The sequence below is a fragment of the Callospermophilus lateralis genome, chromosome 20 (genome assembly GCF_048772815.1).
Source record: "Callospermophilus lateralis isolate mCalLat2 chromosome 20, mCalLat2.hap1, whole genome shotgun sequence".
In the NCBI taxonomy this organism is placed as follows: domain Eukaryota; kingdom Metazoa; phylum Chordata; class Mammalia; order Rodentia; family Sciuridae; genus Callospermophilus; species Callospermophilus lateralis.
The window spans coordinates 3,437,205-3,450,751 of NC_135324.1; the positions used below are offsets into that span (position 1 = coordinate 3,437,205).

At 60.1% G+C, this 13,547-nt stretch overlaps 1 protein-coding gene across 3 annotated transcripts in view; it reads left to right on the plus strand.

Moving 5' to 3' along the window:
• Positions 1-13,547, plus strand: part of Slc6a6 (solute carrier family 6 member 6) — a 58,342-nt gene that overhangs the window by 32,240 nt on the left and 12,555 nt on the right. For all 3 annotated transcript variants that reach the window (XM_077106188.1, XM_077106187.1, XM_077106189.1), the window contains exons 6-9: positions 4,741-4,873; positions 9,249-9,383; positions 10,294-10,397; positions 10,538-10,662. In XM_077106188.1, coding sequence (XP_076962303.1) covers positions 4,741-4,873; positions 9,249-9,383; positions 10,294-10,397; positions 10,538-10,662 — 497 coding nt within the window. The remainder of the gene's footprint in view (positions 1-4,740; positions 4,874-9,248; positions 9,384-10,293; positions 10,398-10,537; positions 10,663-13,547) is intronic.

Sequence of the window (13,547 nt, forward strand, 5' to 3'; positions counted from 1 at the left end):
GTGCACCTGGGGTTCTAACTTGTGCACCTGGGGTCTAGCCCGTGCACCTGGGGTCTAGTCTGTGCACCTGGGGTTCTAACTTGTGCACCCGGGGTCTAGCCTGTGCACCTGGGGTCTAGCCTGAGCACCTGAGGTCTAGCCCGTGCACCTGGGGTCTAGCCCGTGCACCTGGGGTCTAGTCTGTGTACCTGGGGTTCTAACCTGTGCACCTGGGGTCTAGCCTGTGCACCTGGGGTCTAGTCTGTGTACCTGGGGTTCTAACTTGTGCACCTGGGGTCTAGCCTGTGCACCTGGGGTCTAGCCCGTGTACCTGGGGTTCTCACTTGTGCACCTGGGGTCTAGCCTGCACACCTGGGGTCTAGCCTGAGCACCTGAGGTCTAGCCCGTGCACCTGGGGTCTAGTCTGTGCACCTGGGGTTCTAACTTGTGCACCTGGGGTCTAGCCCGTGCACCTGGGGTCTAGCCTGAGCACCTGAGGTCTAGCCCGTGCACCTGGGGTCTAGTCTGTGCACCTGGGGTTCTAACTTGTGCACCTGGGGTCTAGCCTGTGCACCTGGGGTCTAGCCTGAGCACCTGAGGTCTAGCCCGTGCACCTGGGGTCTAGCCCGTGCACCTGGGGTCTAGTCTGTGCACCTGGGGTTCTAACTTGTGCACCTGGGGTCTAGCCTGAGCACCTGAGGTCTAGCCCGTGCACCTGGGGTCTAGCCCGTGCACCTGGGGTCTAGCCCGTGCACCTGGGGTCTAGTCTGTGTACCTGGGGTTCTAACTTGTGCACCTGGGGTCTAGCCCGTGCACCTGGGGTCTAGTCTGTGTACCTGGGGTTCTAACTTGTGCACCTGGGGTCTAGCCTGTGCACCTGGGGTCTAGCCCGTGTACCTGGGGTCTAGCCCGAGCACCTGAGGTCTAGCCCGTGCACCTGGGGTCTAGTCTGTGCACCTGGGGTTCTAACTTGTGCACCTGGGGTCTAGCCCGTGCACCTGGGGTCTAGCCTGAGCACCTGAGGTCTAGCCCGTGCACCTGGGGTCTAGTCTGTGCACCTGGGGTTCTAACTTGTGCACCTGGGGTCTAGCCTGTGCACCTGGGGTCTAGCCTGAGCACCTGAGGTCTAGCCCGTGCACCTGGGGTCTAGCCCGTGCACCTGGGGTCTAGTCTGTGCACCTGGGGTTCTAACTTGTGCACCTGGGGTCTAGCCTGTGCACCTGGGGTCTAGCCTGAGCACCTGAGGTCTAGCCCGTGCACCTGAGGTCTAGCCCGTGCACCTGGGGTCTAGTCTGTGTACCTGGGGTCTAGCCTGAGCACCTGGGGTCTAGCCTGTGCACTTGGGGTCTAGCCTGTGCACCTGGGGTCTAGTCTGTGTACTTGGGGTCTAGCCCGTGCACCTGGGGTCTAGCCTGTGCACCTGGGGTCTAGCCTGTGCACCTGGGGTCTAGCCTGCGCACCTGGGGTCTAGCCTTTGCTCTGCCATCTCTAGCTTGGCCAGTCCCAACCCCCTCTCAGGTCCCTGATGTCCTCCTCTGCCACCCCAAGGCTGTAGGGTGGCCCTGACTGGTTCCCAGCCCTCGGAACCCGCTAGAAAAATGCAAAGTACCGTTGGACGTCACGTACCCTAGACTCTGTGGTGTCCTGGAGACGGAACCCAGGGCCCTTCACCCCCGAGCCCCATCCCCAGCCCTTTCTGTATTTTACGTGGAGTCAGGGTCTCACCAAGTGGCCGAGTCTCGGCCTCCAACTCCCGATCCTCCTGCGTCAGCCTCCCCAGCGGCTGGAATTCCAGGCAGGGGCCACCCAAGCCAGGAGATGTCCCCCTTTTCTATAGTCCCAGAAGAAGCCACCAGGGCCCCTGGGATTGGCTTCATAATTGAACACCGAGTCTGGGCCAAAGCCAGCCCATCTCTCTGTGAGCCCTGCCATCTGAGGTCCCCTTTGTCCCAAGGTCTCCCTCCCCGGCTCAGGTTCTGGAGGACAGGCGGGGAGGCCCAGCCTGGCCCCATGCCCTTCAGCAGGCGGAGCCCGGCCTTCCCCCTGGGCTCCCTCGGGGGCCTCCCGGGAGCCGGCCCGTCTCATTAGTCGTTATTAGAATCAAAGCCACATGAGTCATATTTCCAAACAGTCCCCAATCTTCCTCGGCAGCTGTTGGAAGGAGGCGGAGGCCGGGGGGAGAGGCCGGGGGAGGCTTGTGCGGCCCCGAGCGCGGGGCGGACGGGTCCTTTTATAATTGTTGCCCCGTGCCGGTCCCCAGGGGACAGCCGTGGCCAAGAAACAGCTGGCCTGCGGTCAAGAGGAAGCCATTGGTCCCACTCGAGGACGTATTGACATCTCTGGACGGCAGCCGGGAGCCCGGTCATTATTCCAGTTCTTGGATCCCACCCTGGAATGAATCACGGCTATTCTTGGATAATAATGTCTCGGACTCCTGGGCCTCCTCCCTGGAGGCCAGAGAGACAGGGAAGGCTGAGAGGCCCGGCTGATGGCCGCGGAGGTCCCGGCCTGCAGGGTGGCGGGACCCCAGGTGGGGGGACACCAGGAAACAGGACCTAGGAGGATTTTAGGTGAATTGCCGAGCCTCCGTTTTCCCATCAAGGAAATGGGTGTGATTTGTGCACTCCGAGCTCGTTGCATTACAGGCTCTGGAGGCTGAGGCAGGAGGATAACAAGGTGGAGGCCAGCCTCAGCCACTTGGCAAGGCCTGGTCTCGAAATAAAATACAAAAAGGGCCGGGGATGGGGCTCCGTGGTCGATGCCCCTGGGTTCAATCCCTGGTACCCACCCCCCGAAAAAACAACCCCTTTAGGTCTAAAGGTTTAGGGGACGGGGTGGTAGCCATGGGAGGCTGGGGGCAGAGGCCATGAGGCAGCGTGGGTCCTGCTGGGATTCCCTCTGACTGTAGAGGCCAGAGTGGAGGCAGGGAGTCCAGTGAGGAGGCTGCTCAAAAGTCCTGTGGTGCATTGGGGACAGGATTGGTGGCAGTGCGGGTGTCTGGGGCAGTCCGAAGGTGCTATGGGGACACTAGTGAGTGGCATCAATGTTTTTTTAAATTTTTTTTTTTTTGGGGGTGGGGGACTGGGATTGAACCCAGGGTCACTTTACCAGGGAGCCACGCCCCCAGCCCTTTTTATTTTTTTATCTTAGACACAGGGTCTCCCTGAGTCGCTTAGCATCTCGCGAAGTTGTTGAGGCTGGCCTTGACCCTGCGATCCTCCTGCCTCAGCCACCCAACCCTCTGGGATGACAGGTTGGGTGCCACCTTGTCCTTGGGATGTCCAGAGCCTGGTGGGCGAGATGGACATTCTGCTGAAGGGAGAACAGAGGGACTGTACGGGGGGCCCCAGAGATGGGGGGCCCCTATTGGCTTCAGAGAGGGCATAGAGGACAGCACCCCCCAGCCTTTCCAGTACTATTTTGAGACAGAACCTCAGTAAGTTGCGGAGGCTGGCCTCCCCCTTGGGATCCTCCGCCCTCAGCCTCCAGAATGGCTGGGATGACAGGCGTGCACCCCCGCGCCCTGCGCGCCCTGCAGGACCGGAGGAGCCCTTAATTTCTATTTTATAAAAGGTCAGACAAGGGACAAAGTCACTCCGCTCCTGGGGCCTTTGAACAGAAGCCGGTGCTTTGAAAAGGAGAAGCAGCCTCTTCCAGGCCTGGCCCTCGCCCCGGAGCGTGCGGACCGCGGAGATGGGGAGGCAGATTACCTGGGCACACCGGGGGGCGGAGGCTGGGGGACTCCTCTTGATCACTGACCGGGCTCTGCGCGCTTGGGGACAATGAGTGTCCTGTGGGTGCGTCGTGTTTCCTGGACTTGGCCGAGGGTCAGCGCCTGGCCCCTGGTTCCTGATGGTATCTGGCCCCCGCACAGCGCGGCCTTCAGCTCGGGCCTCGCGGACCTCCAGGGAGGACCTCCAGGGAGCGGAGGCTGCCTGAGACTGGGCGGGGGGCGGGGCTCTGGGCATCTAAAGGCCACCAGCGGTCACTGGTGGTGAGGGTCATGGAGTCACCTGCAAAGTGACTCCGTAAAGTCCCTCGCCAGCTGCTCCAAAGAGCGCGCACAGAGAGGAGGCTCTGCCTGGAGGAGGCTCTGCCTCCGGGAGGCCGCACATTTTACGGAGATCCGGATAACAAGGGGGTGGGGCCGATAAAACAGGGAGGGACCAAAGGACATGGGGTAGGGGGAGCATCTGCCCCACATTAGAGGCCGGAGGCCGGTCTGGGGAGGCCGGGTCACTTGTCCAACATCCTCTTGAGCAAGGAAGCTAAGATTTTATTTTATTTTACTTTTGGTACCAGGGATTGAACCCGGGGTGCGTCACCACGGAGCCCTGTCCCCAGCCCCTTTTTATTTTTTATTTAGAGACAGGGTCTCACTGAGGTGCTCAGGGCCTCGCTAAGTGGCTGAGGCTGGCTTCCACCTTGCAAACCTCCTGCCTCAGCCTCCCAAGCTGCTGGGATCACAGGCGTGCGCCACAGCACCCGGTGAAGCCGAGTGTGTCACCGAGGTCCTATAGAAAAGTCAGGGCCCATTTGTCAGATGAGGAAACTGAGGCTCAGGGGTTTCCTGACCTGCCCCAAGCCAGGCCGGGTTGAACCTGGATTTGCCTAAGGATCATGGACCCCAGGGCCCTTGGCCCTCCTTCTGGCCCCTTCCGGACGTCCCAGCAACTCTGCCCCGGGGTCTGCACCCTGGCCCGGGCCTCGGGGATGCTAGACCTGGGCTCCCCGCTGACTCCCTGCTCTGTTTGCTCCAAGGCGCAACGTGCTGAGCTTGTCCTCAGGGATCGACGAGCCGGGCGCCCTCAAGTGGGACCTGGCGCTGTGCCTCCTGTTGGTGTGGCTGGTCTGTTTCTTCTGCATCTGGAAGGGCGTCAGGTCCACGGGGAAGGTAAGGGCCGTCCCGACCCTCCCCCAGCGTGGCCGCGGGGTGAACCCGTCCCCTAGAAAAAGGAGATAAAGTCCAGTCTTAGGGTCTGGCTCCAAGTGGTCAGTGGTCTGGGGACCAGCCGGCAGGATCCCTGGAGGTGGGGCAGCAGGTCTCTCCGACTAACCCAACCGCGGCTGCTTCCCCTTCTCGAGGTGTTACCTGTAGATGCAGGTGTTAGAGGTAGATGCAGGTGTTACCTGTAGATGCAGATGTCACCTGTAGATGCAGGTGTTGGCCATAGATGCAGATGTCACCTGTAGATGCAGGTGTTGGAGGTAGATGCAGGTGTTGGAGGTAGATGCAGATGTTACCTGTAGATGCAGGTGTTGGCTGTAGATGCAGGTGTTGGTCGTAGATGCAGGTGTTGGAGGTAGATGCAGGTGTTGGAGGTAGATGCAGGTGTTGGAGGTAGATGCAGGTGTTGGAGGTAGATGCAGGTGTTACCTGTAGATGCAGGTGTTGGCCATAGATGCAGACATCACCTGTAGATGCAGGTGTTAGAGGTAGATGCAGGTGTTGGAGGTAGATGCAGGTGTTGGAGGTAGATGCAGGTGTTGGAGGTAGATGCAAATGTTACCTGTAGATGCAGGTGTTAGAGGTAGATGCAGGTGTTAGAGGTAGATGCAGGTGTTGGCCGTAGATACAGGTGTTACCTGTAGATGCAGGTGTTGGCTGTAGATGCAGGTTGTACCTGTAGATGCAGGTGTTTGCAGTTAATTAACATCCGAGCTGTAAGTAATATTAGTTGGGAACAGAGAAAACCTCTCTGACAACTGTGTTATTTTAATTTTGTTTTTATTTTTTTGTTACCGGGGATCGAACCCAGGGACGCTTCACCACTGAGCCCCCAGCCCCAGCCCCCCCTTTTTTTTTTTTATTTTCAATTTTTAAATTTAGAGACAGGGTCTGGCTGAGTTGCTGAGGGCCTTGCTGAGTTGCTGAGGCTGGCTTTGAGCTCACCATCCTCCGGCCTCGGCCTCCCGAGGTGCAGGGGTGACAGGCGTGGGCCACCGCGCCCTGCAACAGCTGGGTTCCTGATAAACCAGCTCTCGGTGGACAGATTGTGACGCTTTTGACCTGACTGGCAGCATCAGGTGGTCCCCAGGAGCTCGGAGGAGACGGGGGGCTGGGGACCTGCCCCCAGACCTACGGGATCGGAGGCCACCCTGCAGCGTCACCCCGGATTTGGATGCAAATGCACGATTTGGTCCGAGAAGCCCTGGGTTCCTGTGCTCTCCCCCAAAACGTAAAGAAGGAGAAGTCCAATTTGGCTCAGGATTTCCAGGTGGTGGTGACGGGGGCCGGTGGCGAGGCACGTCACGGTGGGGACGGTGGAGGAGGCCAGATACCTCACGGCAGCCGGGAGGCAGAGAGCCAGAGAGGAAGAGCCGGGGTTCCTAGTGTCCCCGAGAGCACACGCCCAGTGACCTGCCATCTCCCACTAGGCCCTACTCGTAAGGGTCCTGTCATCTCCAGTAGCGCCCCGGGCTGGGGACCAAGCCTCTGATAAGGGTCTTTTGCAGACCTATTTCTCTCTGTGCCTTTCCTTTTGGTGCCAGGGATGGAACCCAGGGCTGCTCAACCCCTGAGCCCCGTCCCCAGCCCTTTCTATATTTCATTTAGACACAGGGTCTCCCTGAGCTGCTCAGGGCCTCGCTAAATGGCCGAGGCTGGCCTCCAACCTGCAATCCTCCTGCCTCGGCCTCCCGGGGCAAGGCTCAACGAGGAGGTGACTTGGAGACCAAAGGGGAAAATTCCCAGGGAGACAGGACTGGCCCGTGCAAAGGCCCTGTGGTAGGTCCCATCCAGGCCGATGGAGGAGGCTGGCGTCCACCAGACACGGTGTCCGACACGTGAGACAAAGGGCAACACGCAGGGTAGAAGGGACGCCCAACCAGTGGGTGCCAGGTCACAGCCGTGGCCGTGCGGAGACGTGACTTACCCAAGGTCTCCCCCCACCCCACCCTCGGCCTGGGCCTCCTCTGGGGGTGGGCGCGGTTCCCAGAACAATGGCAGGGCCTGGGTCAGCCCAGAGCAGCCAAGACAAACAGCTCTGGGGACTTCCTGGAGCCCAGTGGCCCAGAGGACGCCCGCCCGCCGGCCGCCCATGGCTCCCAGCCCTGGCCAGAGACCAAGTCATGGCCACTACCCTGGGGGGTGGGCCCACAGGCAGCCGACGGGTCTCTTCCTGGCCAAGCCCGCCTTCACAGTGACCCGGGTCCCTGGGGAAGGGACCGGGAGGTAGATGGCAGGAGAGACCCAGACCCGAGAGGCTCAGGCCTCAGCTCAAGTCACTTACTTACTTTCTGTTTTTTTGGGGGGGTTGGGGGGTCGCCAGGGATTGAACTTGGGGGCCCTCGACCCCTGAGCCCCGTCCCCAGCCCAGTTTTGCATTTTATTGAGAGACAGGGTCTCCCTGAGTGGCTCAAGGCCTCGCTTTGGCTGAGGCTGGCCTCCACCTTGCGATCCTCCTGCCTCAGCCTCCCCAGCGGCTGAGATGACAGGCGTGGGCCACCACTGGCGCCCGGCTGGCCATTTCTATTCTTATGATTCGCACGACTCCAAGGGTCTGAGATATCCCAGAAGAGGCCGTGGCCTACGTCGTTCAACGGCTAGTGACTGTTGTCACGGATGCCCGCGTGGACCTCCTTAGCTTGGATAATCCTCACCATGCGCAGGGCGTTAGTAGCCCCGTTTTATCAATGGGGAATCGGAGGGTCCAGAGAGGTTAATAGACTTGCCCAGTGTCACACAGCTTATCAGTGGCCAATAAATAGGGTTCAAGCTGGGCATGCCCCTGCCGGGGAACAGGGAAAAGCCCGTCCCTCTAAGTCCCCAGGGCTTTGGGGCCGAGGGCTCTCAGAGGCACCAGGGAGTTTCACCAGGCAGAGCGGAAAAGTACCGCGTCCTGCCACTGCGTCCTGCCGGGCCACCGCCAGAGGCCCCCGCGGGTGGCGTCTGGCACCAGCTTCTCCCTCGAGGATCCCGGGGGAGTCACGGAAATATTGAGAGACACTCTCAGGGGCTCATCCTCGGAGCAAAATCTGCAAAACAAGGGAGGCTCTCTTTGCAGGCACCGAAGCCGTGTGGCCCCCGCCGGGTTTTGGGGGCTGTAAATAGCAACCACACCCGGCCCCCGCCAAAGATGCAGGGACCCTGGAAGTCATTGACCTAGATCAAATCCCACCACCTCCAACGCTGGGCACAGTGGCTCATGTCTGGAATTCCATTGTGTCTCGGGAGGCTGAGGCAGGAGGACCGGGAGTTTGGAGGCCAGCCTCCACCATTTACTGAGACCCAAAGAAAGACCCCACCTCCGACCCCTGCTGACTCAGGACCCCGTGAGGGTGACCTCAGCTCGCTGTTCCCATCTTTCTCATCTAGAAGATGCAGGTAGCAAGGTCCCCAGCTCTTGCCAAACCCGCTCTGGGAGTTAAATGAGTTAATAGGTACAAACCGTGAAATAAGTGAAATCCGCCCCCCCCAACAAGGGAAATGCCCCCCACGACACTGGCTCTGGGCACAGCCCGGCCGCTTTGAAGTGGGAGCCCCCGGGGGGGGGGGACCCCGCGGAGCTGCTGTCTGCGGCTATTGTTCACCCAGTGGGGTGTGGCCCACCCAGGGGCTCCCCAGCGGTGAGAGCTGGTCAGGGGCTCCTGGCCGTCTGTCTGCAGGAAGGGAGGGACAGACGGGTGACTTTCTCGACTCTTCTGGGGCTTCCTGGCCCGCCCTCCCCCTCTGTTCTTGGAAAGTTGTGAGGATTTTTAGCCTCAAAGAAAAGAATTAAAGGTCAGGGGTAGGGGGTGGGGCCGTGGGGACAGGTCCTGAGGCCTTGGAAGAAGAAAGAGATTCAGGGAGCCGGTGGCAGAGTTGGCCCTGGGGACTGAACCCAGGGGTGCCTCACCACGGAGCCCGGTCCCCAGCCCCCTTTTTTAAATTTTTTTTTTTAATTGAGAGACAAGTTGCGGAGGCTGGCCTCCAACTCCCGATCCTCCTGCCTCAGCCTCCCCAGCTGCTGGGATGACAGGCGTGCGCCACTACCGTGCCCGGGCTCGAATTCTCCCTGTGTGTGTGTGTGGCAGAGAGGAATCTGTGCTCTCCGTTGTCCCCCACCATATTCTGGACTTAGACCAGAATGATAACCGTATCAGGCTCAGGTTTTAGCTTGAAGCCACGGGTTCAGAGAAGTTAAGCAACTTGTCCAAGGTCACACAGCACGTGAGATTGCACAGCCTGGCTCTAGGAGAAGTCTCTGCCTTCCTGTTTCTTCCTTCCTCTTGGAGAGGGGAGGACGGGGCAGGATGCTCACGGCCCTGTGGTCCCCCCCCCCTCGCAGGTTGTCTACTTCACCGCCACCTTCCCCTTCGCCATGCTATTGGTGCTGCTGGTCCGCGGGCTGACCCTGCCCGGCGCCGGGGAGGGTATCAAGTTCTACCTGTACCCTGACATCACCCGCCTGGAGGATCCGCAGGTAACGCAGGGCCCCACGGGGTCTGGGTCTTTTCTTCGGTGATCTGGGGGGGGCCCGACCTCTGGGGCGCTGTGCACAGGGTGCATTGCCCGGGGGCCTCTCTGATCCTGCCCAGGACCCCCCAGGAGGCCAGTTCTAGAGTCTGCCTCGGGCACTGGGCCAGGCAAGGGACAGATCTTAGCAGCGCTGGCCCTGGGGGGTGGGGGGCTGGGACTGCGGCAGGCCACCCTGGGTGACCACACACTGGGGAGTTAATGGCTTCCTGGGAGGTCCAGGGGCAGATCCTGAGAGCCACCCCCCGGGGTGCCCGGCCTGGGGACCTCAGGGAGGAGGAGACTTGTGGGCTCAGTGGTCGACCTTTTGTCCCCAGAGCTCAGCTCTCTGGTCACCTTCCCGGGGGTCAGGTCTCTTCTTCTTAGCTCTGGGAGGGAGGCGGGCAGTTGGCCAGGTTCCAAGGACAGAGAGAAGGTGGTGCTTGTTGAAGGTTCTGGAAAAGGGCTTTTGCCTGTGATCCATTAACGATCGCTGTCACCACGGGAGCCGCGCGGGTTTACCAGGCATCTGTTGCTGACCTCTTCTCTATTATTATTATTATTATTTGCTCCTGGGTTTGGAAGCACTTAGCCACTCGGCCCTTTTTTAAAAAATCATTTACATTTATTTGGGGACCCGTCTTGCTTCAGTCGCTTAAGACCTTGCTTAAAGGGCTGAGGCCGGCCTCCAACTTTCAATCCTCCTGCCTCAGCCTCCCCACCCCCCCAGCTCATCTGTGTACCTCAAAGTCCCCTCTGAGGCTCATCACCCAGTGGCCAGGCGCCTGCCCCTTCTCCTCCAGGCCACCGATGGCTGACAGCCCCTTCTCTCTCTCTCTCTCTCTCTCTCCCTGCCACCTCCCTGCCACCCTTCCAAGGTGTGGATCGACGCGGGGACCCAAATCTTCTTCTCCTACGCCATCTGCCTGGGGGCCATGACCTCCCTGGGGAGCTACAACAAGTACAAGTACAACTCGTACAGGCAAGTGTCGCGCCGGCGGGCCTGGTGGACCCTAGAAATGATGATGTTTAAAAGAAAAGAAAGAAAGAAACAAGTTGAGTAGCAGGCTTGGCTTCCATGTGTCGTGAATTAACTTGCTCCCTGACATATGTGTAACTTAGGGACTGTATGCTGCTGGGATGCCTGAACAGTGGTACCAGTTTTGTGTCTGGCTTCGCAATTTTTTCCATCCTGGGCTTCATGGCACAAGAGCAAGGGGTGGACATTGCTGATGTGGCTGAGTCAGGTACGGTAGCCTTGGTGGCAGTGGTGGTGGGCACTGCCACCTAGTGTTTAAGCCGAGTACTGCAGGCATGAAGCCAGACCCCCCCCCAGGGGGGATGGGGGGGGAATGAGCCTGATTTCCAAAATATAGACCTCCCCCCCCACCAAGAAGTCCCCCCCCCCACACACGGATTGTCACAGAGCCCAGGAGCGGCCTTGGAAAATCAAAATTGTCATTGCAACTGGCCCCAAGGGGGCGGCAGGAATGCAATGGGGGAGGCGGTGACATTGGGGACTGCGACCTGGTTTCAGGGACAGAAACCACCCCCGTCGCCACGGCGTCGTGGCCTCGTGGCATCGCCACCTTTCCCCCCCCCCCCCCTTCCTGGGTGTCGGTGTTTGGCCCTTGGCTCTCAGTGCGCATGCGCTCCCTCCCTGGTCAATCTGTCAATCAAATCCCCAGTTCCTCCATCCGTCAATCAAAGTCCCCGGGAGCCAATCAAATCTCCCCGGGAGCCGTCAGGGCGGGGCCAGAGGGAGTGGAAGGCGCCCCTCCCAGGCCGTGGGAAGGCGGGAAGCGCAGTGTCCCCCGCCTCCTGGGGACACAGGGAGGCGCACAGACGATGCATGCTCCGTGTCCGCACCCTGAGCCCCCTGTTGGGCCGGGGACCTGGGGGACCCGGAACCCTGTCGTGTCGCCTGGCCAGGGTGGGCTCCTCGGTGGCCCCAAGTGTAGACCCTCACCCCCAGTCTCTAGGGACCTGGGTTCCAGGACGCGGTCACAGCTGCTGATGTCCCGGGCTGGAGACTTTCAGACGACGGTGGCTTTAGATGACAAGGCTCCCGAGGTCCCCAAACTCTTCTTTTCCTGGCTTCTTGGGCCCTTCCGGGTCCTGCCCGGGTCCCTCAGGAGGGTCCCTGTCCCCTGTCTGGAAGGGTGGGTGGGGTTGTCACCGCTGAGACCCGCACCTGACTTCGTGACGTCGGTCACCACCGCTCTGGGGTGGCCTGGACCCGGGTGAGGGTCCTGGGCTGAGAGGTCCCTTTGGAGCATACAGGGGCAGACCAGGGGCAGGCCGTTCTCTTGACCTTGCCCTTGACCTTGACCTTGACCTCCTCCAACGTCATGCATTTCAAATGCAAGACGGTGTCCCCGGGGCCACTTTGGCATTGAACATCCGGGCATTTCCGAGGTGGAGGCCAGCGGTCACTCTGGGGGGGGGTGAGAGCCAGAACAGGGGTCTCCTGGCCCCGCCCCCCGTCCCTCCATAACCCCAGGCTCCACCTGCTGGATAAACCCCCCCACCGTGTGTGTCCCTCTTCTGCCTCCCCATCGGGGCCTGGGACGCCTGTGACAGTCTCTGGCCTTTCAGGTGTGAGCATTTGCCTGGGCTCCTCCGACCTCCTGGAGTCCCCTGTCCCCTCGTCCCCTGCCAGGTCTCGTCCTCGGGACACCCCCTGTCCCCTCCCAAAGCTGCAGAACCACCTGGAAAATCCAGCCCCCGGCCCCCTACATGCCTCTCTCTCCCTCCTTCCAAAGCAGACCCTCAGAGACAGTCCCCAGAGACGGACCAAGGACACCCAAAATGATTCTAGAAATTTCCATGGCCATTATTTGGGAGCGTTGAGGGGGAGACCCAGGGAACCCCGTTCCCGGCTTCACCCCGTAGATGGTGGGGACTTTTGCAAAGTCCTGTGGGTGGACTGCACATGGCCCAGGGCAGGGCCTGGATCTTGGTGGTTGGTAGACACAGAGACGTCGTCTGATCCAGAACTTTCTCGGTGCATGGTCGGGCGTTTTGGCATACCCGTCTCTGGGCATCCTGAGTCGTTTCCGAACTCTCCACGGTGTCCACTTGTCATTCCTTCCCTGTGGGGATTGGCGAGGAGCCGCCGGTAACCTCCAGAGCAATTATTTCTCTAATAAGCTTTGAACGAGCACCAGATTGAGCCACAGTGTGTTGAGATGAGATAATTAAGTGGCCAGATGGGAGCGCTGGGCGGGGACACAGCCTGGCTCGGGTGGGGGCTACCCTGCCCCCCACCCCCCCCAAGTTCACCATCAGCTCTTAGAGAAAGACTTGGGGGGACCCTCTCCCAGAGCCTGGCTGGAGAAAAGCAGAATTAAAATCCAGACACAGAGAAAAACTGAGCATCTTTGGGAGGCCCTGGCAGGAGGCTGGGGAGGGAGTCCCATTTTACATCTTCTCACGGTTGACTGGACCAAAGTCCTCTTCTTTTTTTTTTTTTTTTTTTTTGGTACCAGGGATTGAATCCAGGGGTGCTTCACCCCTGAGCCCCCTCCCCAGCCCTTTTTATATTTTATTTAGAGACAGGGTCTCGCTGAGTTGCTCAGGGCCTCGCTTTGGCTGAGGCTGGCTTGGAACTGGAGAGCCTCCTGCCTCAGCCTCCCGTGGGATGACTGGCGTGTGCCCCGCGCCCGGCCCTCCCATCCTCAAAGCGTTCATTTGGTGCATAATGTTTGCTTTAAAAACCATCCCTTGCCCCCTTCCGGAGGCAGGAGGAGGAGACCTTTCTATTTCCAGAAAATTCCAGCAACAGGCTGACCGGGGAGCTGACCAGACTCCTGTGTGCCCACCCCCCTGCAGCCAAATCCACTCATTTGAAACCGAGAGCTCTTTATTTGTGTGTGTGTGTGGGGGGGGGGCATGGTCTCTGCCTCAGAGCATCTGGACAGACGCCCTTGGGGTGACCTGTCCCCTCACTTTTAGGTGAGGCTCTCCGAGGTCCTGGGGGGAGATACAGACAGACAGGAAGTGCTGGGCGTCCGGACGTGGCCATCCGTCTCCCGGGCCTGGGGGGGCCTGTCTCCGTGGGGCTGGGCCCTGGGTGGCCCAGCGCGCCTCGCGGGAGGGCACAGAGAGGTGTAGAGACCTTCTTTTTGCA